Source organism: Heteronotia binoei, chromosome 10, assembly GCF_032191835.1.
Source record: "Heteronotia binoei isolate CCM8104 ecotype False Entrance Well chromosome 10, APGP_CSIRO_Hbin_v1, whole genome shotgun sequence".
In the NCBI taxonomy this organism is placed as follows: domain Eukaryota; kingdom Metazoa; phylum Chordata; class Lepidosauria; order Squamata; family Gekkonidae; genus Heteronotia; species Heteronotia binoei.
In genome coordinates, this window is record NC_083232.1 from 54,925,920 (window position 1) to 54,950,367 (window position 24,448).

The window sequence follows — 24,448 nt, forward strand, 5'->3', positions numbered from 1 at the left end:
TTTTCTATCTCTGCTCTTTCCCGCTCTGCTAATTACAAGTGCAATCTCTTTCCTTCAAACGGAGTTCAGGGGAATTTTTAAAAATCTAATTGGAAAAGATTACAGAAATCATTAGGGTGACTTTTTAATGTGCCATTGGCAAGATCTGGAAGGGCTTTCAAAATAGTTATAGCAAATAAAATCTGTTAACTGAAGCCATTCCTCTTTGTTTAAAAAGTTTGCACACTTCTCAGCTTCATGGAACTGTTCTTTCTTCAGCAGAAGGAACAGGGCAATACCCACTCCACAAAGCCTTTTATTTTATTTATACTCACCTCGTTTATGGTCTGCCTTTGAAATTTGGATGCTGATTCTGAAAAGGGGGGAAACGGGATTGACTTTATTTTTTTTAACACCATACTGAGCCCTAGGCAGCCCCATGGCACAGAGTGGTAAAGCTGCAGTACTGCAGTTCTAAGCTCTGCTCACAACCTGAATTCGATTCCGGCGGAAGCTGGGTTTAGGTAGCCGGCTCAAAATTGACTCAGCCTTCCATCCTTCCGAGCTTGGTAAAAATACCCAGCTTGCTGGGGGGGGGGGAGGAAGTGTAGATGACTGGGGAAGGCAATGGCCAACCACCCCGTAAAAAAGTCTGCCATGAAAACGTTGTGATGCAATGTCACCCCAGAGTTGGAAATGACTGGTGCTTGCACAGGGGACTACCTTTACCTTTTTTTGAGCCTTAGAACATGAGCAGAGTGTTTGTCTCTCCCCATTAAATAGTTAAAATAGCTCCTCTGATGACATTAGAATCCTGGTTTTTCCAGACATGGCAGGACTGTTGGGAAACCAACCCTTTTTGTTAGAGAAAGCGTGGCCAAAGAGAACTTAGAGGTTCTATCCAGGGCAGATGCTGTTCTTGAGAAATTAGGAGTGTAGTTTTAAACAGAAGTACACCCTCCTGAGCCCAGTGGTTTCAATGGACTTAGAAGCGGGGTGGGGTGGGGGGTGCTGTGTTTGGGATTGCACAATTTATCCTTCAGCCAGACACAGATTGGAGCAGTGTTGTGATTCAAAGGCCTACTCTGACACCAAGGGGCAAGGCGTCTCTTGTCCTGTCATTTTCCCTCCGCTCAGACAGACACATGTCAAATAATTGTAATGTGAAGTCCTTTGCTGTGTCCCACAGATGCAGGGGACCATGCGATTGTGGCTGTCAGTCATGACGCTCGCTTTGTGCCTGCTGATCTGTCTGGGAACACCAGCAGAAGCGTATCCATCCAAACCGGACAGTCCTGGAGAGGATGCACCTGCAGAGGATATGGCCAGATACTATTCGGCTCTGAGGCATTACATCAACCTCATCACACGGCAGAGGTAGGTCCTTTGTGGTGTGGGGACAGGCAGGTAAGGTCGTACAATGGAAGCCTTTTTCATTTCTGGAGGTCCTCCTCATCCCCCTTTCTCCAAGGTGCTAAGAATCATAGGTTCATGATGTGGTTGCCAGATGCTGTACAAAACAGGACTACAGTAATTTAGTCATTCATTATGACTTATGCTCTGCCCTGTCTTCAGGAGTTATCAACATATATATATATCATTTTCCCTCCGCTCAGACAGACACATGTCAAATAATTGTAATGTACATAATGTACATAATTGTAATTGTACATATATATATATATATGTAGCAGTTTAGCTACTGCTATATATATATATATATATATATATATATATATATATATATATATATATATATATATATATATACACACATATATATATATATATGTAGCAGTTTAGCTACTGTAGCTATACAGAATTTTATGTATTTATTTTATTACATTTGTATCCTGCCCTCCACTGCCGGGCTCAGGGGGGCTAAATAAAGCTGATCTTTGAGACTGACAATCTTTGAAGGGAAAGAAATTGCAAGCCACCTATAAATTAAAAAAAATGCAATCCTCGTATTTTAAACCATAATCATTACATTTCTCTCAATTGTCTAGAAATCTTCTAGTTCCATTTTTGCCAACAACGTGGTTCTTTTTTTTTAAAAAAACCCACCCTTCCTCCAAGGAGCTCAGGACAGTGTATGTGGCCTCCTTCCCAATTTTCTCTTTACAAAACCCTGTTAGGCTGAGAGAGGGGCAATGGCCGAAGGGTTGCACCCATAGATCTTTTTAAGATGGTGCTATTGTTGTGCTATAGCGGTCATTGACAAGTGAAGACCACAGATTTATACCCCGTACTTCTCTCTGAAGCAGGATCTCAGAGCGGTTTACAATCTCCTTTATATTCTTCCCTCACAACCAACACCCTGTGAGGTGGGTGGGGCTGAGAAGGCTCTCACAGAAAGCTGCCCTTTCAAGGACAACTCCTACTTGAGCTATGGCTGACCCAAGGCCATTCCATCAGCTGCAAGTGGAGGAGTAGGAAATCAAACCTGGTTCTCCCAGATAAGAGTCCACACACTTAACCACTACACAAAACTGGCTCCAAGTGGATTGGTTGGTGCTGTCTAGCTGTGAATGATTGCTATAGTACAAGGGTGGCCAAACTCGGGAGCCACATGTGGCTCTTTCACACATATTGTGTGGTTCTTGAAGCCCCCACTGCCCTGTTGGCCGGCTTGGAGAAGGCGGGCATTTTCACACACACTAAATAATGCACTTCAATTCATTTTCAATGCACTTTGCAACTGGATTATACTGTGTGAAATGACAAAATCCACTTGCAAACAGTAGCCGAGGTGAATTGAAACTGCATTATTCTGCAAATATGAAAGTTCCCAGCATTTCTCTCCTTAAATCACCTCGCCAAGCCAAGCCAGCCAGCGGCTTGGAGAATGCATTTAAAGTCAAAGTTGCTTTCTTACCACCTCTCTTTCCCTCCTCCCTCCCCCATTTTCCTTCCTTCTTGTCTTCCTTCCTTCATCTGATGTTCATGTCTTTTGGCTCTCAAACATCTGATATTTATTCTGTGTGGCTCTTACGTAAAGCAAGTTTGGCCACCCTTGCTATAGCACAATGATAACGCAATATCCAAAGATATGTGGATATAGGCAAAGTCACCCAGCAAAAATCATGGAAGAGTGAGGATATGAGTCCAGGTCTCAGCAGTCATAATCTGACACTCTAACCACTGTCTATGCTGGTTTTTGCAATAACAGGAAAAGCTGTTTTCCGCTTCAGTGCAATAAGAGTGCAGAAACTGCATAGAACTTTAGGCATTTCCATATGAGCTGTTATCTCTGCCACTGATATCATGTGCTCATTCAATGAGCCCTTAGAGTCCAGTGTTGTTATCTTGAGTTTTTAACGTCACCATTTTTACCTTATGAACAAGGCTGAGTGGACAAAAGGGCTGGCAGGGTGGAGAGTCAGGTTGGGAACAGACATTCAGCAAAGGTCTGTAAAAGTGATCAAGCCCACCTGCCTGTTTGATAGTAATTGGTTTTTTACTCAGGAAGACTTGCCCTTGCTGATAAAATTATGTCAATACATCTAGGTAGGTGCTTGACTTTTCAAGTCCCTGCGGCAATGGCTAGGCATGCCGATCATCAGTGAATCAGTCTCTTGCCCAAAGTTTTGACCATTCACTAACATAACCTGAGGAGCACCCTGACCTCACCTTCTCCAAAGCATGGCATTGCTAAATCCTAAAAGGGTTGCCAAGGTGAATTTAGCCAAGAAAGAGCAGACAGAACACATCTGGGAAGGGGGGCCCTGATCACACTTTTGGGAAGAATAAAATTCTCCCCCTTGGAGTAGTCACCACAGGAGATGGAGCCCGTGGTGCTGGAACTAAGGAGCACTTCCTTCTCTTCAAAAGGCTACCTTCCTTTTTTCATGAGAACTAAATAATGAGTAATTGTACAGAGACTGGATAAAATCCAATTATCCTTGATTGCTAGCATAGTTGGTAAAATGTTAGTAAAAAACAGAATCATTTTTTATTGTTTGGTTCACACCTGAAACATCATTCATTCAAGAGTGGGTGGAAGAAAATCTTGATCATTAACCTTGTTTACAATTTGTGTTGTGAGCTCTGGGAAAATCAATATGTCTGTTTGTGGATGTGAACGGACAACCTGGTTGCAAGCATCCTGGCAGACACACCCTACAAAGGGCTGGCAGCATTCTCTGTCACCTCTCTACTGAGAACTAAAGACTGAGTCTGTTTGATGCTGAAACCAGACTCCAGATGATGCCAGCATACTTTTTTTCTTGGTGCTAAACTGTGAGTCCATACAGGCAGCCAACTTGCCACTGTGTGTATGTTATCCTACCTCTCCTACTGAGTGGTGTAGAGCAGAGTTTCCCAAACTTTTCTTTCCCGTGGCCTGGTTATTTTTACACTTCTTCGAGGCCCACTAAAAATTCGGGAGTGGAGCTGGGAGACAGGAATTATGTCATTTCCTGTGGTGTCACTTCCAGGTCAAGGGCCAAGTGATGTCACTTCTAGGGCACACTGAACCAAAACTCCACTAAAACCAAAACTCCACCTTTTCCTATGATGTCACTTCCAGGGCACTCCCTCAAACCTTTCTCTTCTTCTGAAGTAACTTCGTTTTCAGAAAAATCTCTCTGAAACTCATGCTGAGCCAAAATGGGGATGGAAAGTGGGTGGTCTGCAACTTTTTTATGCATTCCCAGGGCCCTCTCTTTCCACCCTCACACCTGCATGCATCTATCTGTTTGTGTGTTCTTCTCCAGGTTGCAAGCACTCCTAATGCCCATGTTCAATTGCCTGCACCACCTACACACCCCTTCCTCAACAGCACTGGCCAGTGTATGCAGTTGGAAGTGCTGTTGCCATTGCCATCAGGAATGCCAGTGCTGTGTACCACCCACACTGGGCCCTGGCAGCTGCTGTACTGCAAAATATGCTGAAACATTTAGTAGGCTCTTCCTTCAGCTGCTACTACTGGAACCCTTCCTCAAGCTACAACCAAGCTTGCTTGGTTTCAAGAAAATCTTTTGAAGCTATTTTTCATACTTTTCCTTGACTGAAACACTGGGAAATTTCTGTGAAAGGTAGCAGAGACTTGTACTGCAATTAATGAATTAATTTCAAGTTATATAAAGTTCATACAAGCTTTTCTGCAGTTATCTCAAAAAGGATATTTATGAGGGGCTTGCAGCTTTTTACTGGCTGTGTTTCCCATGCCTTTAAAAGCAACCTGTTGTGCAGATATTTAGCCAGTGAACTTCTTTCATCCTCTTTAATATCTACAGGAGGAGTTTAATTTTGATGTCAGCTGTTAAAAGCAGGACCAGTAAAATGGTGCCAGGTTCATAGTACCATCACATCCAGTGCTGTTGAGATATACAGCAGTAATCTCTAGTAAACTCTTTCTGACCCACACCTCTAATTCTCACCCACTCACACAGAAATCTCATAGAAAGGCCAGCTGGCTACAACTGGGGGTGCCAATTTTTTATTGACAGAGCTCCTATGTCTGCAACAGCAGTATGAGGAACAGAAAAGTTTCATCCAGTAAAAATGAAAGGAAAGAATGAAATAGAAGGAAAGGAAAGACATGAAAAGAAAGAACATAAGAGAAGCCATGTTGGATCAGACCAGTGGACCATCCAGTCCAAAATTCTCTTATACAATGCCCCAAAAGCACCAGAATGTCCACCAGTGGGGCCAGGGCACTAGAAGCCCTCCCACTGTTGCTTCCCCCAACCCCCAGCACCAAGAATACAGACAGAGCATCCCTTGCAGATGGAAAAAGAAAGAAGGGGGGACAAAGGGGAAAAAAGCCTTACCATCAGATTACCCCAGCCAGCAACAATTCGGTCATTTGGTTAAATAGCTACTGGAATGCCCACTCCCCACCCCTCCCGGCTGAAAAAAACACACACCCCTTCTTTGCCGCCCAGGCCTCCCGGGGAAATCTCCCCAAAAGAACATACTGCAAGGCACATAAAAGCTCAAACCTTGAAAAACACTTCATGGATCTAAAGTGCCAGTGGATGCCAGCTTTTCTCTCAAACACTGGGAGAGGGGGAGAAGGAAGGAGAGGCAGCGCAGCTCCTCTCTGCACAACACAGAGATGGGGGAAGGAAGAAAGCCAAACAGAGCTCAGGCTTTGCAGCCTGTGTCAGTCTTCAAGGCTAGCTTTTCTCTGCACAACACAGAGACAGGGGAAGGAAGGAAGCCAAATGGAGCTCAGGCTTTGCAGCCTGTGTTAGTCTTCAAGGCTAGTGTTTCTCTGCACAACACAGAGATGGGGGAAGGAAGGAAGCCAAATGGAGCTCAGGCTTTGAAGCCTGTGTCAGTTTTCAAGGCTAGCTTTTCTCTGAACAACAGAGAGATGGTGGAAGGAAGGAAGCAGAGCAGAAGTCGTGCTTTGCTGGGGTCGGGGCTAGCTTTGGCTTTTCTTGTGATCCAGTAGCAAGGCTTCTGTGGCCTGGTACCAGGCCCCAACCCTGCAAATGGGAAACAGTGGTGTAGAGAATCCCTGACCTGGAGAGCCCAAGCTAGCCTGATCTTGTCAGATCTCAGAAGCTAAGGAGGATCAGCCCTGGTTAGTACTTGAATGAGACACCACTATGGAAGTCTAGGGATGCAATACAGTGACAGTCAAAGGCACCCCACCTCTGAACGTTTCTTACCTTGAAGACCCACGGGGTCACTATAAGTTCACTGTGACTTGATGGCAAAAAAGAAAAAGAAAGGCATTGAGAATGTTACCATAACTTGGGCACCTGATCAGAAAGCAGTGACATGGCCAAATTCTCCCAGCAGTTTAGCAGAACAATATTAAATGTTCAATATGTCAAGCAATTATTTAGACAGGACAGAAAGTAGAGAATAACATATTTATAGTGACATAAGCTTTCACAGACTAGAATTTATGCACCACAGAAGAAGCAATAAATCTATTGATCACAAAAACACCAGGATTACCAGTCCCTTCCAACAAAAGCAACAGATTTCAGGTTTTCACGGCTGGTAACATTGTTAGGGTTTGTAGAATCTTTTGGGCTCAAGTGCCGTGTTCTACTGGAGAAAGTTTTTCTTCCAGACGTTTCGTTCTTGGCTGCGGAGAACATCCTCAGTGGCATTGCAGCCAGAGCAGGTGCTCTGACCTTTCACCACACCCCCTCCAGCCTAGAAATAGCAGCTCTCCAGCAGCCCTGGCCTCACTCAATGCACAGCAGCCAAGAAGGCCAGAGCACCTGCTCCGGCTGCAACGCCACTGAGGATGTTTTCCGCAGCCGAGAACGAAACGTCTGGAAGAAAAACTTTCTCCAGTAGAACACGGCACTTGAGCCCGAAAGATTCTATAAACCCTAACAAAAGCAACAGAGACAGCTACTCCTGTGAAGTTGCAGTTCATCTGATAAAATGAGCCACTGTAAGTGTGGGAACTCAGACTAGATACAAGTTTCCTCTTTTGTAGCCTTAAATGTGGAGTACAGAGTTCAAGAATCATTGTTACTTGCAGTGTAATGAGTAAGAGAGGATGAGTAATGGCGCAGGCTGGGCTGAGGACGTGAAAGTGTCCTGGAGGCCCACCATCATCTCTACCATGGCAGAGCATTTCAGAAACATCAGGCAGGCTGAATCAGGGGCTAGCTTTGCCTAATGCAAAATATGCAAGGGAAGTCCCAGTTTCGGAGTTACTTGCTTCTACTTCAGATGGACCAACAGGATTGCTGGGAAAGGCATAATCCAAATGAGAAACCCAGGGGGGAAAGGTAACAAAAAAGGAAGGGATATGGAGAAATATTGTGTGTGTGTGTGTGCCACAGACTGTTTATATTTTATGTTTTAAAATAATCTGTGTTATTCTTACACTCACATGCTTCTTTTTCATATTCCCTTTTTTCATTTTTGTTGGGTCCCCTTACTTTGTACTTTCGAATTGCTTAATGGTAGCCCCTTCTCCCAGATAGTCCAAAGCAGTGATGTATTTTGTCCCTTCCTGCTCATGCTACTTAGCCCCTCTCAGATATGTTCTTCAGTGCTAAAGCTATGGCAAGAAGCTGACAACAATTACAGGAAGCATTTTCAGGCCAGACCAGAGTGGTTCTTAGATTAAGAAACACCAACAGCTTGAGAGAAATACTGAAAGGGAAGCAATTCTGTTTCTATAGATCTGTTTTTTATGATAGACCTTGGCCTAATGAAACAGGTCACTAAAGAAAAGGCAGAAAACAACCCTGAGGTAATAATCACACTTAGCACTTATATCATGCTTTCAGTTGTTCAAAACACTTCATATATTATAGTGCTAGCCACTATAATTATATATCAATATAATGGGGTCAGGAAGCAATTTTTCTCCAGGCCAGTTGGGCCATGGATCCTGGAAGGTTTTTTTTGCCATCTTCTGGGAATGGAACAGGGAGAGGTACTTGTAAATTTCCTACATTGTGCAGAGGGTTGGACTAGATGACCCTGGGGGTCCCTTCCAACTCTATAATTCTATGATTCAATAAAATTATATATATAAGTATAAGCTGCTATAATTATCTCTGTAGTAGAGATGAGGGGGCTGAAGCTCAGGGGTGTTACATGAGTTAGCAGTGGAGATGAGGTTAGAACTAGGGACCTTTCTGATCACAGAGTGTTCTTTTAGTCATTATGCTGTAAAACACCAGAAGTCTGCTAAAAAGTGTCTGATGAAAAAGGTAAACTTCTGTGTCTTTTGAAACTGTCAGTTCTGTCTTAGGGTAAACTTATGTTTGTGATTAAGTTTCAGGCTAAAAACACACAATCCCCTCAATTGGCCTCCCTTTGAGAATGCTGAACCAGAAGCTATATGTGGATTTCAATAGCTCAGACTGCTGTCATAGTTTCATGGTTGGAAAAATGGCAAAAGAGATGCACATATGTCAGCCTAACAGGACATGAGGGCAAGGAAGTAATATCTATGTAGGGAAATGGTTATTCAACAAAGTTGATTGACTCAATGTATGTTAGACTACACATATTTTAAAAATCTAAATCCCTGAAGTTCTAGTACCAAATATGGTAAGCTTTCTCTCTCTCTCTCTCTCTTGTGGTTTTGGCTAAACAAAGTATGAAAAACGGGACAGGATAATGTTTGCTTTTAAGATAACGAAAGCCACTGCCGGAGATTTGTGGGTTTTCTGTTTTAAGTATAGTACAACAATTGAAGCAGTGAATTGAAGCCCAATGTAAATATGCTGTGCTTATTTAAATGAGTACCTCACAATCCACTCAGCACTGTTTGCACCTGTATTTCCATTGTAATGCTCTAAGCCATCCCTGGGTCAGAATACACCTGCTTAAAAGGAAATTAGGTAGCAGGAGATGTTCCCCATTCTGTTTTGTCAGGCTTTGTTTGGCACTGACCCTGCTCACATTGCACTGTAAGCACTGCTACCTTCATTGTATGAGAGACTACACCCATTTGCAGTGACTATCAGTTGTGCATCTGATGTACAGTAGGTTGTGTGCAGTTTGCACTGGTATAATCACATCAATGAACTCAAACATGGATGTGAGCAACCCCAGTACCTGTTCAACCCAGTATCTTTCTTCAGATGGTTGAGGGAAGCCATACCAATACAGGTGCTAATAATGGTGCCCAGTTCTCAGCATTTGGCAGCTAAATATAGTCAGGCAACAGAAAAACCCTTATAATTAAGATAGGTGTCCTGAGTTATCTACCTTCAAATTGATCTTCTTTCATGAGTTTTTGTCCCTTTTTAGACTTCACTGTGTTGCATAACTAGATAATTTTGCTTCCAAGGCAAGGATGTAAAATTGTGCCCCCCATACTTTCCTAGTAGTTATGTTGGGGAAAAGGCAGATACATAAATAGCAAGAGTAATAATAATACAATATTTATTTTAGTCATGATATACCTTTTCTGTACTCTTCAGTGTTGTGTGCCTGAGGCAAGTGCTTCACTCACCACAGCTTGTTATAGCTTTGCTATATTGCCAGAGAATGGTTAATTCTAATGTCAGAGAGTTCAACAGGTTATTTAGGTCTCATGTAAGCAGTATTCTTTGCTCTATGTTCACATTCTTAAAGAGGAACATATTCTTTGACTTGTTCTTTGCTTAGCTCCTGCTTAATATTGGCAACCCAACAAGAACCTGTCAGGATGCATAAAATTTTTGGAAATCACATTTGGTTTTTTAAAAATGGCCCTGAGTAAACTCATCACAACAAAAAGAAGATTCATAAAACGTGAAAACAGACAAAAGGGGAAACACATTTTGGAATCAGGAATGAGCGCAACCTTTAATAACAGTCCTTTAAATATAAGACTCGAGGCACAAGGCATTTTCCCAGTTGAATAAAGAAAGAGCTGTTCATGATGTGTACACTAATCCCACTTTCCCACCTCTGGTGAAAAGGTTTTGCAGAACCTGCAAGTTCTACTTACAGCATAAGAAGGGAAGACTCTTTCAGAGGATTAACTCTCAACAAATGTTGCCCATCTCCTTTCCACTTCTATATGGAGAGTTATTAATAGTTATTTAGTAATTATAAAAATTACAAGTACAGTGTGTTTTTGTGCATTTTTAAAGAAAGTCTCCTCATTTACTACAAAAATGCCATTTAGAAAGCCTCACAGGAGCTTGTCAATTTAACACTTATGGTAAAAGATGCGATTCTTCTTTAGTGACATTTGCACAATCCTATTCCTGTGGAACTCCCTGTTTTTGGAGATCTGCCAGGTCTGTTCAGACCAGCAGCTAAAACTGGTCAGTGTAGGTAAGCATTTTCTCTTTAATTATCTTGAGAGATTATATTTTTCTGCCACATAAATTGTGCATATTAATGTGTTTTTATGTGTATTTTTTCAGTGCCATCTTAAGAACACTGTCCCGTGAGTTAGTGCCATTTAATAGACCTGAGTAGGATGAGCTGGGGGTTTTTGTGTGTGCTGATGTGTAGATTTTAATAGTAATTAAACAAATGCCTTAAATTGCCATTCTTAATATATATGCATAATAAGAGTTAGGTAGGAATTAATGTTTTTGGGGAACAGAAAATATGAACATAGCACTGTTCTCATGTAGACTTAATTCCTGAATAAACATTAAAACTGAAATTATGAGGTTAGATGCCAAAATAATTTAGCTGAGCTGGACTTTTAGATGTGCCATTTAGTCCCAAGAACTCATTACAGCAAAGTCCAGTTTTTTGGATCATCCCCTAATCAATTTACTGTTCAAACCAGATGAGATAGTTTTAATTAGGTTTTCATTGGTTCTATACTCTCACATTCCAAGAAATTGAATTAGAGGGGCAGGTGATTATATCATCTTCTTAGAAGATGCCTTACCAAACTGAACACTTATTTCCTGCAATAAATTAAATAATGAAAACTGAAAGGGCTAATCAAAATACAGGCCATCAAACCAAGTTATTCTTTGTGAGCATAGGTTTACTTGGATAAATTGAGTGTGTCATCCAATGGATCTCTTGTTTTGCTATTTCAGATCCTGTTTGGTTATATATATATTAATCATTCAACTGCCCCCCACTAATGCCTGCATTTAGAAGTTGATTTCAATTGAACCAAATAATTGAAATAGCATCAAGGTGTAAAGCAAGGTTCCCCAAATGTGGTACCTGTGAGAACCATGGCTGGAAAGGGCCTCATGCAAACACACCCCGCCCATCCCTAGCCCTACCCACTCACCAAATACACTGGAAACTATGTTTGATATATAGTGTCAGAGTATTTCCACACATGAAGAGTGTTTTTAGCCTTTCTTTCAGAAATTCTGTCATATGTAAATGCTGTTATAATCTAGAGGAAAAGTAGGAGAGAAACATTTTAAAAGAAAGTGTACATTATAGCTAGGGTAAGTTATTTACATTGGCATGGCAAGATACGTAAAGCAAAATCTTACTGAAGTATGAGAGAGAGGAGAGTGCAATGCCCCTCCCCTGTATTCCAAGATATGGTAATCCAGATGAGATTCAATCCCCCCAAACTCCTGTTTCAGTCACTTCTTAAATTATTTCCTGTCTAATGAATTAAGACAACCACTTGCAGAAGTAAATTTTGATGTACATTATGCATCTCAACCTACCCATCTACCCCTTTACACCAAGAATATCTTTAGGGCAAACTAGATGTAAAAGGTTTGGAAGCAAACTATAATACACAGGTTCAGTCTGTGGATGCACTCAGAGACCAAGAGGGTGATTCTTAGCAACGCAAGAATGAAGGCTGTACACAGTAGCTGTAAAACCACTATATACATTTATTTACAACACCACTCACTCTCCTGACTGACAATATGCTCCGCTGCACTCCAACTCCTTTAACCCACAATCACCACAGTTGCTCTGTACATTTATACATGGGACAGCCAATCAGCAACTTGCTGTGTCATGCTGACTCTGCTGGCTGATGCAATCCTTCTGGCAGCCAGCCACCTGCTGTCATGTAGATCATCTAAGCCTCTAGATCTACTTTCAGTTCTGCAGCACATGCTATAAGCTGTCTCTTTACATATAATAGTGACACAGTCCTCCCACCTCCCTTGTCTCCTTTTGGAAAAGGAAAGAGCGGCTGAAGAAGTAAAATACCCTTTCTAACTATAGTTACAGTAGAATGAGGTCTCAGCCTCTGTACCCTTCCCCCACCGCTATCAATGATAGGCTATCATTCCAGGTGGAGAGGAAAAAGGTCAAAAGCAGTCCTTCATAGAACTGCTGCTAATTTCCCTTCTTCCTCTCTCCCACCATGGATGATACTGAGATTGTCAACAGAAGCTGAATGTCCAGTATGATCTTGCTCTCTGGGTTGGTTGTGAACTCAAAAACTTTATTCATATGTCACAGCTAGGGTTGCCAATCCCCAGGTGGGGGCAGGGCATCCCCCAGTTTGGAGACCCTCTCCCTGCTTCAGGGTCGTCAGAAAGTGGGGGGAGGGGAGGGAAATATCTGCTGGGAACTCTATTATTCCCTATAGAGATTTATTCCCATAGAAAATAATGGAGAATTGATCCACGGGTATTTGGGGCTCTGGGGGGGCTGTTTTTTGAGTTAGAGGCACCAAATTTTCAGTACAGCATCTAGTACCTCTCCCCAAAATATCCCCCAAGTTTTAAAATGATTGGACCAGGGGGTCCAATTTTATGAGCCTCAAAAGAAGGTGCCCCTATCCTTCATTATTTCCTATGGAACGAAGCCATTGAAAAGGTGTGCCGTCCCTTTAAATGTGATGGCCAGAACTCCCTTTGGAGTTCAATTATGCTTGTCACAGCCTTGACCTTGGCTCCACCCCAATGTCTCCTGGCTCCACCCCCAAAATCCCCATATATTTCTTAAATTGGACTTGGCAACCCTAGTCACAGCATGTGCGCAATGAATACATGGAGGGTTCACATCCGTCAAGCCTGCCCTTAAGCACCATGTGCTTATTTGTCTGTTATAGGACAGGACAGGAAGGAGAGGATAGACAGACAGAGAAAGAGAGAGACCACACAGTGAATTCAGTGGAATGTGGGAATTTGATCTCGTGTCTCTCTCAAGCCCTAGTGCAACATTCTACACAACCCTGAGCACAAAGCCTATGTACAAATACAAGGGAAGGGGACTTTTCTCATCCTCACATTTCCTACCTTAACAAATCATGCAGAAAGACTCTGTAGATCTTTATGACTTGTACAAGCTTAGGTTCAGGGCATAAGCATATGGAGACCAGTGGGCAAGGACATCAGGAGATCCTGCTTCATCTTCCACATTTTTAGTGATCATAAATATGCCACATAAACAAGACTCTCTTAAGACATGTGAAGTGCATGAGCAGTAACTGGAAAAAAAAATCTATTTGGGATCAATAGTACAACTCACACTCATCACATGCTTCAACCAAAACAATATAAGAAAGTGTTTTAAGGTTTCCAGAACTCTTCATCAGAACAGGTGTTTAAAAAGGCACAAGTTGTAATAAATAATAAAAGATATGATATGTCTTTTATTTTTGGATTTTGATGTGGCCCAACATGGCTACCTGCTTTCCCCCACATAAGCAGTTATGTAATTGCTGTAGGTGTGAGTAAACTATTGAAAGGATTTTATAGCTCCATTCAGGAATTTGATATTTAGCCAGCTCACATAATGAGAAAGAGCTTTACCCCCATCAAAATATTCTTATAAAAGAATATTACTTTATCCATTATTACAGGAATAGTATCCATTTTGGTTCCAAAGAAACACAATGTTCAGACTTGTTCAAATAGTACAGAGAAGGAGTTTTGTCTGCCCAGCTCATGGTTCTTTTCTCCTCCTCATACAGTTATGTAATTAACAGTCTCTCTCTATGTATGAGAAACCTCTTAAGGATGAAGGTGTGAGGAGGAGAAAAGGACCATGGGCTGGAAAGACAGTAAAACTCTATTTGTATGTAAAAATCCTTCAGATATATAATATCTGAAGAAGTGTGCATGCACACAAAAGCTCATACCTTGAATAAAACTGTTGGTCTGAAAGGGGCCCCACTGGACTCTAACTTTGTTCTAGGTCTCAGAGTTGTCTGGGAGAAGCATGGGCAGGTACAGGAGTGCTTATCAGTGATATCTCATGTTACTGATGAGGCTCATATGGAGTTCCTCTGCAGCATATTCTATTTTCCTTGTACACTGTACTTTGACATTTAGTGCTAGAAATTGCCACAAGAGTTACACTCTTCTAAGTCAAGAGGCTTAGAAGGGTGCTGCTGTACACTGGATTGCACTGACAGCCCTTCTCCAATTTGCTTATTGGTCACTCCTCCCTATATTTTGGATCCCTTATATCTTGGCTGTGTGTCCGAAGAAGTACATAACTGTTCAGGATGCAGACACAAAGGAGGCCTGTTAAGAATCAATTCATACAGTGATAATCACATTTCATGAGACTTTCTGCTTATTGGAAATGAGTAGTGCATCTTATTGAGGAGAGCATCTTATTGTGAGTCACTTTGCAATAAAAGCTTTTGGACTCCCAGGATATAATGTGATATCATCTGATAACTGCAGTTATTACACAAGATGACCAAAGCAGCCCTTCTCATTTTAACTGTTTTCCACTGAATAAAATTAGAGTCCAGTGGCACCTTTAAGACCAGCAAAGTTTTATTCAAAGTATGAGCTTTCATGATATATTTTCATTATATCTGAAGAAGTGTGCATGCACACAAAAGCTTGTACCTTGAATAAAACTTTGAAAGTCTTAAAGGTACCACTGAACTCTATTCTATTGCTTCAGACCAACACAGCTACCCACCTGGATCTGTTTTCCACTGAGTAATAGCCAGAGATCAAATGCATTGTAACAAAAACTATTAATTCAAGTTTACAAAACAAGACTGACAAATGCAGGAGAATCTAATCTTCATCCGTTAAAAAGATGAATTTTGATTGAAAAATTCTTTAAAGCAAAGCTCATGGACTAACAAAGAAGCTCAGTCTCACAATGTTAGAGCTGTGGGTTTTTTTTAATTGGAGTTCTGGTTTATGACAATGAAACATGAGTGGGTAGCAATTTTGCTGGAATTCCATTATGCTTACTGCAGCTGAGTCTCATCTTTATTATAAGTGACAGCATCCAGAAGTACTATTGTAACCCATTGAGACCCAAGGACCAGGCTCAAAGTCTAGGGTAATGTTTATAAACTCAAAATGTAAAGCCAATTTATTTAAATACAACAGAAAGCAACTGTGAAAAACATTTCCAAAGATGTCAATACTGGTTCACTAATCAATGGGCGTTTTCGCACTGACCTTTTACTGGCGCGACCACCCTCCTCACGCCGGCGGATCTGCAGGGATTTCGCACCAGAAGCGCCGGCGCAGCCAAAAGAGCCGGCTACTTCCATCGCGAAACCCGCTCAAACGTTTTCCTGTTTCTTGGCGGTTTCCGTTTGAGCTGGTTTCGCGACGGAAGTAGCCGGCTCTTTTGGCTGCGCCGGCGCTTCTGGTGCGAAATCCCTGCAGATCCGCCGGCGTGAGGAGGGTGGTCGCGCCAGTAAAAGGTCAGTGCGAAATCAGCCATTGTCTCACAGCAGAGCCCTTCTCACACTCCACTTTGCAGAAGGCACAGACAGCACTGTGTGTTCCTGAGCGTAACCCTAGAGCAGAGTCCTAGATGTCAAGAAGGCCTTCTTGCAACAGCAGAAACTCATTCTGTGAAAATGATGGATGAGTTTTCAAACTTGTTCAGTGCCCTAGGAGCAGTTATTCTTTTCTCCTGGCAAGTTGAAATGGGGCAGCTCTGTACTAGGGTGCTGAGTTCAGTGCAGTTCAGCTGTCAGCAGTTCTTGATCTTCACAGCTACTGCATTTCTCCCAGAGAAGATTGTTCCATTCTTCCCAGCTAGCAATTCAGCTGTTTCCTCCTTTCTGGATCCAAAGCTTGTAAAACAAGCTTTGCCCTTCAGAGAGCACTATCTTCAGTGCTTCTCAATGCCCTGACCTGGATAGCCCAGGCTAGCCCTGTCTCATCAGATCTCGGAGAATAAGCAGGGTTGGCCCTTGCTAGTATTGGATGGGTGACCTCCAAGGAATACCAGGGGCGAGGTGTAGAGGTGTCACATCTCTGGCTATAAAAACAAGTCTAGCTTGCCACCTAGTGGTGCATAGTGCTAAAAGAGCACTATGGATGCCAGACAATATTACACACACTGCCATATAATAATTAATCATATTATTAGTGTGTCTCAATTAATCTACTCTTCTCATCCTTTCAGCTAGCCTAGTCCTGCTTTATACCACCTCTTTGTGTCATAGTGGCTCTTTCAAAAGCATGCCCCATGAGCCTTTGCTAAACATGCAAATTAACACAAACCTATGTACACATCAGCTGTCTGCTAGTCCAGTCTGGCTTAAGGTTTATTTAAGTGTCTATGGTCTATTAATCATACCTAGGCCCCAATTCTTTTTTTTCTCAGTTTGGAGAGAGCCAGTCTGGTATAGTGGTTAAGAGCACAGATTCTAATCTGGGAGAAGTGGGTTTGATTCCCCACTCCTCCATATGTAGCTGCTGGATGTTCTTGGGTCAGTCCCAAATTCTCTCAAAGCTGTTCTCTCAGGAGCAATTCTTGAAGGAGCTCTCTCAGCCTCACCTACCTCACAAGGTGTCTGTTGTGGGGAGGAGAAGGGAAAGGAGATTGTAAACTGCTCTGAGACTCCAAATGAAGGGTGGGGTATAAATCCAATCTTCCTTCTTTCCCCAACCCCCGCCAGTACAGACATACTATTAATTGATTTCAGCAAGGATTTTACCTCATAATGGGCTGCAGGATCAGATTTTTAATTTGGTAAACTAATATACAAAACCATATTTTCTTTAAGGATATTAACTCACTCTACAGTTGAAGCTAAGACTGTATCTAAATACATGGAGGAAAGGAAGCAGAAGCAAATCTCTGATTGCACCAGCTAGAATGTTTCAGTGTCATGCTTCATTAAATCACTGTGCAGGAGGATTTAATTGTGTGTTGTCTTCAGCTTCCTCATTTGAAACTGATACTTTGTCTTTCTGAGATGGAGATAAATTCATGAAATATAATCTGATTAGTCAAATATTATATGCTTTCCCCTGTCTTTCTTGTGCATGTTGTAATTTATATCACAATGTAAAAACCATATTTTTAAAACTTAATTTTGCTGATTAGAAACTTATGCTAGTGGTTGTAAGTATGTTTAAATGGTAAGAAATAATCATGGAGGACATTTGCATCAGTGGCCACTGGCAGCTCTAAGTTATAAACGTATCACTTTTGTTCATGATGATTAGATGCTGAAAAGAAACAGATCTTAGATCTTATTAGCTTCCCATGATCTTCTGTTTGGTATCTTGGGGAGACAGGTAGAGTTAGACAGTTGGACAGTTCCTTGGATAAACTTGATAGAAATTTGGTTTACTGCTTCATGGAGGATACATTCATCAGTGGCTACTTGCCAGGGTGACTAAAGGGAACCTCCACTTTCAGAGGCAGTAAACATCAGAATAGCAGGACCAGGATGCAACATCAGGAAAAGCCCTCAGTCTCTATGCACTATTGATGGCCCTCCACAGTAACTGGTTGGCCACTGTGTGCAACAGGATGCTGAACTAGCTGGACCACTGGTCTGATCCAGCAGGGCTGTTCTTATGTTCTTATTCCATGTAAGGAGATTCTTGAACACTTGTAATAACTTGAATTTTAATAACATGTATTTTCTTCTTCAAGTACTTCTATTTTAGATTTTTTTAAAAATAGAAGGCTTCTTACATTGTATCTCTATTCCCATCAGTAAAAAATGGAACTTAGTTCAGAGCTGATGTGAGGCTGAGTAAATTTTTGCTTATTACGCTATATGTCATTAATACTAATAACTTTAATTAATCCTTCATTCTGTACTTCATTCTGTACTGATAACTCAATTTACTTCTAGCTGTTCTATGGCTGTTAACAGGGCCCAAGCATGATTTCTCTTGGCCTAGAAAAAACTTGAATCTCATGTCTTTTCCATGCCATGGATGACTAGTTATTAGTGCAGATCATACATTCAAGATGTTCAAATTGGATCTCAGACTGAACTTACATAAAAACTGAACATCAGAAAATACTTTGAGTGAGTGCTGGATAAATACTCCATAAAGCATTTAGCCGGTTGACCTTTAGTTGTTCTGTTTATGAAAAGGTGAGATTTAATCTTGGTTTTAAACGAATTTTTTTTAAACTCATCTAACAGGTATGGAAAACGATCCAGCCCAGAGACACTGATTTCGGATCTCTTGTTGCGGGAAAGCGCAGAAAATATTCCTAGATCTAGGTAAATACAAAAGTCTATTGTGATCATGCTTTTCATTAATATAGCTTAAATTTTGCCTCCAGTTTCAGTGGATGGAAGGATTTCTGTCTGAGGAAGCATGACTTTCCTACATGCATCCATCCTCCTGCTGCAGCCTGAAATGCCCCCCTGAAATGCTGCTCCTGAGGACAGGGATCCCACAAGAGTAGCTTGGGGGAGAATCTGAGCCCTGCTGCTGGGAAGGAGATTGGCAAAAATTGCCTTCCCTTACATGGACAGAAATTTTAGGGGAATCCAACCCTTAAAAATAAATGTTAAAGAAACATCACATAGTCTAGATATCTGATGTGAAAGCTAATTTCTGTGCTGCATTTTGGTGACTTCCAGAACTTAACATTTCAAAGTAAACAGAAGAACTACTGCAGAATGACCAATGAGCTTACATCCTACTATAATTTCTGCTTCATGACAGTATTGCAGGTACCATAGAGTTTTTACCTCCCAAATGGCTAGAGCATCTGGGAAAACCATCGAGTTTCCCGGAAATGCCTAGAGTGGCCCTGCACGCACATGGCCATTTTGAACCTGGGGACTTGGCAATCCTATCACAAATTCTTTTTTAAAACACAATTTTAGGTGAATAAATACTGGGTCAGTTATTGCTATAGTTAAACATGTTTAATATTTTTTCATTTCAGAGTCATAGATTGTGACATGTACTCAACAATCCTATTGTTAAATGTATTTAGTTTACAAATATTTACATTGAGCTTGATTCGTTCTGTAGGTTAGATCAAGGCCAAACTTCTTCCAATGCTGTTCCATCACAAATTTAAAATGCCACACACTGTTTCGAAATTGAGACAGGCAAGTTCTAGGATGTGAAAAGACTGTGAAAGAACTTTGTTTATAGAAGCAGTCTTTCCTGCCTCCCCTTCCTGTTATAGCTTCCTACATTCCCAGGGGGGAAAAATCTTGTGGGCATTCTGGAACAGTATGAGATACAAAATGAGGTTCTGTGAGGGTAAATCTGTGAAAATACTTTGTACAAATGGGTAGTAGTACATCTCACCTTGTGGAAGAAGGAGTTTGGATCCAACTCATTATCTTCTCTATTACTGAAAAACGCCTTGTTGTGTGTCAATCAGTTTATCACTCTCTAATCCAAGAACAAATTCTGACAGGGTTTTCTTTTTTATTGGATTAGACCAGAGATCTCTACCAGCCTTAACCTCAGGGTTGGAGAAACAGGGGGATAGACGTGGAGTTCATCTGTCCAGAAACCACAGCCTTTGATTTTGAAGCCCTTCCCACTTACATGTGGGAATCCTGGCCTAGTTCCTACAGATAGTAGATGAGGAAGTAAATATGTTTTTGGATTGTAACAACAAACAACAAAATTTTATTTGTATCCTGCCCTCCCCGCCGGAGCAGGCTCAGGGCGGCTAACAACATAATTGTAGCATTTCATGGCAGGTAAATGAAGCACGTGGTTGAAAGTTTCTCCCATCAAAATAATTTTTTGCAATTACCTTATCAGGGAGATGGCATAGGGTTGCCAACCCCCAGGCAGGGCCTTAAGTTCTTTCAGAATTACAACTGATCTCCAGGCTACAGAGATTAGTTCCCCTGAAGGAAATGGCTGCTTTGGAGGGTGGACTGTTTGGCATTATACCCCAATGAGGTCCCCAAACCCTGCCCTTTCAAGGTTCCACCCACAAAATCTCCAGGAATGTCTCAACCCAGAGTTGGCAACTCTCTGACATTTTCTATGGAGAGAATGTTTTTATTCAGGGGAACATTCAGTCATGCAGTTCCCTTCCTGCAGCATAAAGTGGCAGAATTAGGATCACCAGCTCTGGGTTTGGAAATTCCTGGAGATCTGGAGGTGAAGCCTGGGGAGGGTGAAGTTTGGGGAGGGAAAGACCTGAGCAGGGTATAATACAGTCAACCCACCAAAGCAGCCATTTTCTCCAAGGGAATAGGTCTTTGTTGTCTGGAGATCAGGTGTTCTCCAGACCTCACCTGGAGGCTGGCAATCCTAATTCAGGACTAGTTTTCCCACCTTGTATGCTGTGTGAATCAGACCTTTGTTACTCAAACAGGAAGAGAGATATATCCAGTTAAGGAATCTCTCCTCTCCTGCTGCTTATATATTCCAGGTCTGCTCACTGACATTGACATATCTTGCAAGGCCAAGTCCTCTGGGTGAGCCTGGGCACAAATTAAGTCCAATGAGCTGGGCAGCTGTGTGCTCTCCGAGTCCAGAGAATTAAAATGGTTTTTGAATCAGAGTGGGAGTTGGAGCTAAGAGTCAAAGGCTGATAGTGGTAAATGGCTGCTTTATTGCTTAGTGAAAGATTAAAATGTCTGTTTCCTAAGATAAATATAACAAATGTTAGCCATTAGTTTAACATCCTTCTGCAGTGGCTCTCACTTCCTTGCAAAATAACAGCACCCATTTTCAATTCACCAACATTCAAAATGACTCACAGAGTCAACTAAAGTGACTCCCCCCCAAAAAAGATATTTGTACACTCTTTCCGTGGGTATTGAGACAAAGAGCACCTTATTGTGATCTCTTTTCTCAAGGACAGCAACTCAACGGAACTTAACAAGCCACTCAGCAAGGTACAATATTTCTTGTTTTGGTATTCATTCCTTTGGAGTTGTCAGAACATAAGCTTTGATGCTCCACATCCATGATCATTTCTAGCATGTAGTGCTCTGAGACATATTTATAACATTGTACTTATAAAAACCATATGCCACTCAAGAAAAAAGCTCACAGGAAACAAATCCAAATAATCAATAAAACAGCCACGTAAACTCATGGAAGCAGCAGCATTTTTAAAAAGAAAAAGCATTTCACCACAGCACAAACTCTCTCCCAAAAAACTAGGGACATGGAGGAGAGTTAGCTACCCAAAAGTCAAATAGGTTAGGAGACTTCTAACACCTGGACACTGGCAAGGATGGAGTCAGATGGACATCCCTCAGGAGGGAGTTCTCTAACTGGGGCACCAGTCCAAAACAGGAATGGGTTTGATTTGTGGTTTGCAGTTGGGTTTGTGACCAGACCATGAACTGAACTATGGACTGAACCAAACCAGTTTGTTCTCTGATGTACTGGTTCAGTTCATAGTTTGTGGGCGCAGCAAACCCATTTAAATGGGGTTTTCAGAAAGCAGCAAAAGCAGCTGAGTGGCAGGAGTGCTCCCAGCTGCTCATCTGTTTCAGACCTTCTTGTGCAATCCTTTTAAATGTTAAAGAAACTACACAAGAAAGCTGGGAAATGAGGAGCAGTCTGTCTGAGGTCGGGTACTGCTTCAACAGGGGAAACCCCCATTCATTACCTAATGATCCAGGAGAGCCTGGATGCTCACCCACCCTTCCACTGCCACCTGAGGATGCCTCCCAGACCGCCCATCAGGAACTCACTCAGAAGGCCAGTGGAGAAGGTGGCTGGAGGCAGAGAAGGGGTGGACAGCTGAGGTGGTTGGCGGAGAAGACAGCAGGGAAGGAGGCCACTCCAGCCTGGGGAGTGGGACCATGTAGGTTGGATGTCCCCTGTGGCTGACCCACTTCCTAATGGGCCTGGCTTTGCTACCATCCCTGGAAGACACCCAACCCATGTGGTCCCTGGTCTGGAGCAGCCTCCTTCCCTGCTACCTCCCCACCCTTGGCTCCTGGAATGGATCCAGCTACTGTAATGCTGCTGTGGCTCAAGGCTATGGACCTGCTGCCACTGTGAGGCTCATCACAGCCATCTCCTCTGCTGACCACCTCAGTTGGCCACCCCTTCTCTGCCACTGGCCTGCACCTCCACCAGCCTCCTGGGTGAGTTCCCAATTGGAGGTCTGGGGGGCATCCTAATGCAATGGAGGAGGGTGGGTGAGCATCCAGGCTCTTCTGGATTGCTGGTTAAAAGATGGGGCTTCCCCTGTTGAAGCGGTGCACAACCCCGGACAAGCTGCTCCCTATTTTCTGGCTTTCTTGTGCGGTTCCTTTAAACTTCAAAGGGTCTGCACAAGAAAGCTCAAAACAGCTGAGTGGTGGGGAGCACTTCCAGCCACTTCATTGTTTTTATGGCTTTCAGCTGGGGCTGAAAGCAGGATTTTAAAGGGACTCTGAGTACTTTTAAATCCCTTCTTTCTGCTCTGCCAGGAATAGTTATGAACTCCATAAACTACCTTAAAAGTTTGTGAAAGTCTGTGACTGTGGACCTGTCATGGACTTTGGTTCCCAAACTATGAACAGAAAAGCAGGAAAATCGCACTCTGTAGCTGGAACTTCTTGAACCTGTAGAAATGTTGGTCTAGATCCAAGTTTATGTGTAGGTATTCGTTTATATGTATTCAGTCATGGGCAATCCATCCTCCACAAAAAGAAGGGTGGACAGATTATATATCTGTACAGGCCATATACAGTATGATACATTTAACATAGAGGGCATACATTGTTCCCATGTGCCAACATATGTAGAATTACATGCTCAGGTGAAATATGAACCAGCTTTATGAGAAAAAATGATGTGAATTCACTCTTTGTTTTATGCTTGCTATGGATTTTCAAGAAACTAGGAAATACAGGCTTCATGCCTAACCTAACATGAAAATTATTCTTTAGTGCGTAATAAATTTCCTTTTGTTGTCATGAGAGTCCTCAACCTTTTTAAGTCCGTGGGCGCTTTTGTGGTTCTGACACAGTGTGGTGGGCACTTGAACAAAATGGCTGCCATGGGAGGCAGAACCAGCCACAAAATGGCTGCTTCAGCTTACCTTCAGTTACAGAGTGAAGGTGGTTCTGCAGTGGTGGTAGCTGCTGCCAAAGCAACATTTTTTAAAAATTTGCACAGCCAATCGAATCTCTAATGGCCAGTCAGAAGGCTTGCTGAGCAAAAACCCCACCTAGGTCTGCCCACTTTCTAAAAACACTTGGCAGGCTACAGAAAAGCTGTCAGTGGGAGCCATGGCACCCTAGGGCACCACGTTGGGGACCCCTGACACACAGAATAACTTAAAAGCTCTTTGATTCTCTCATTCACCATCAGAATCTTTTTCTCCCCCTTCATAACTCATTACAGGTTTGAAGATCCTGCAATGTGGTGATGGAAACCACCATCCATCTTCAGTCTTTTTCCTAGTTTTCAGTCCATCACTCATTGATAGAAGACCAGTCAGAGATTCAGCTCCCCGTGCATGCAGCCATCGTACTGAATTCTGTAGAGTTTTTCCTTCATTATTCTTGTACATATGTTTATTTAAATAAATTACTTGTGCACTCTAAATGGTAACATATTAAATGAAAGGGGGGAAAGGCCACCAACAATAATAGGTAAAGACTTGTTTTATGCTATATTCAAATTCGGTTTCAATCTCCTTATAGGCAAAAGTAGCATGAACATAACACCTACTCTTAATGGTTGTTCAAAGTGGCACCTATTTAACATTTTATTTGACCCTTGGGTTCACTTTTAATATTTGATTTTTAGAAAGTTATTTGTTTCATGACAATTATTGCCCATGAAAAAAATAAAATGATGTGGAAAGTGCATATTTTGCTAACCAGTGTGCAGGTTATTATTTTATTGCCAGATAAAACAGTTCACATTAATAACTTTGAGAATATAAAATGTGAATATGATACACTGATTTATGCTAGACCATGAAGACGAATTTAAAAATTCCACTTCAAAAAGCCACCATGTAGGGCTTCCATCTCCTG

The 24,448-nt window shown here is 42.0% G+C and overlaps 1 protein-coding gene across 1 annotated transcript; it reads left to right on the forward strand.

Moving 5' to 3' along the window:
* Window positions 1–1,168: 1,168 nt before the first annotated feature.
* On the forward strand, window positions 1,169–24,283 carry NPY (neuropeptide Y). The gene is made up of 3 exons (XM_060248003.1): window positions 1,169–1,356; window positions 18,662–18,742; window positions 23,808–24,283. The coding sequence occupies exons 1-3, from the start codon at window positions 1,169–1,171 to the stop codon at window positions 23,830–23,832; spliced, it is 294 nt and encodes a 97-aa protein (XP_060103986.1). The 3' UTR covers window positions 23,833–24,283.
* Window positions 24,284–24,448: the final 165 nt, after the last annotated feature.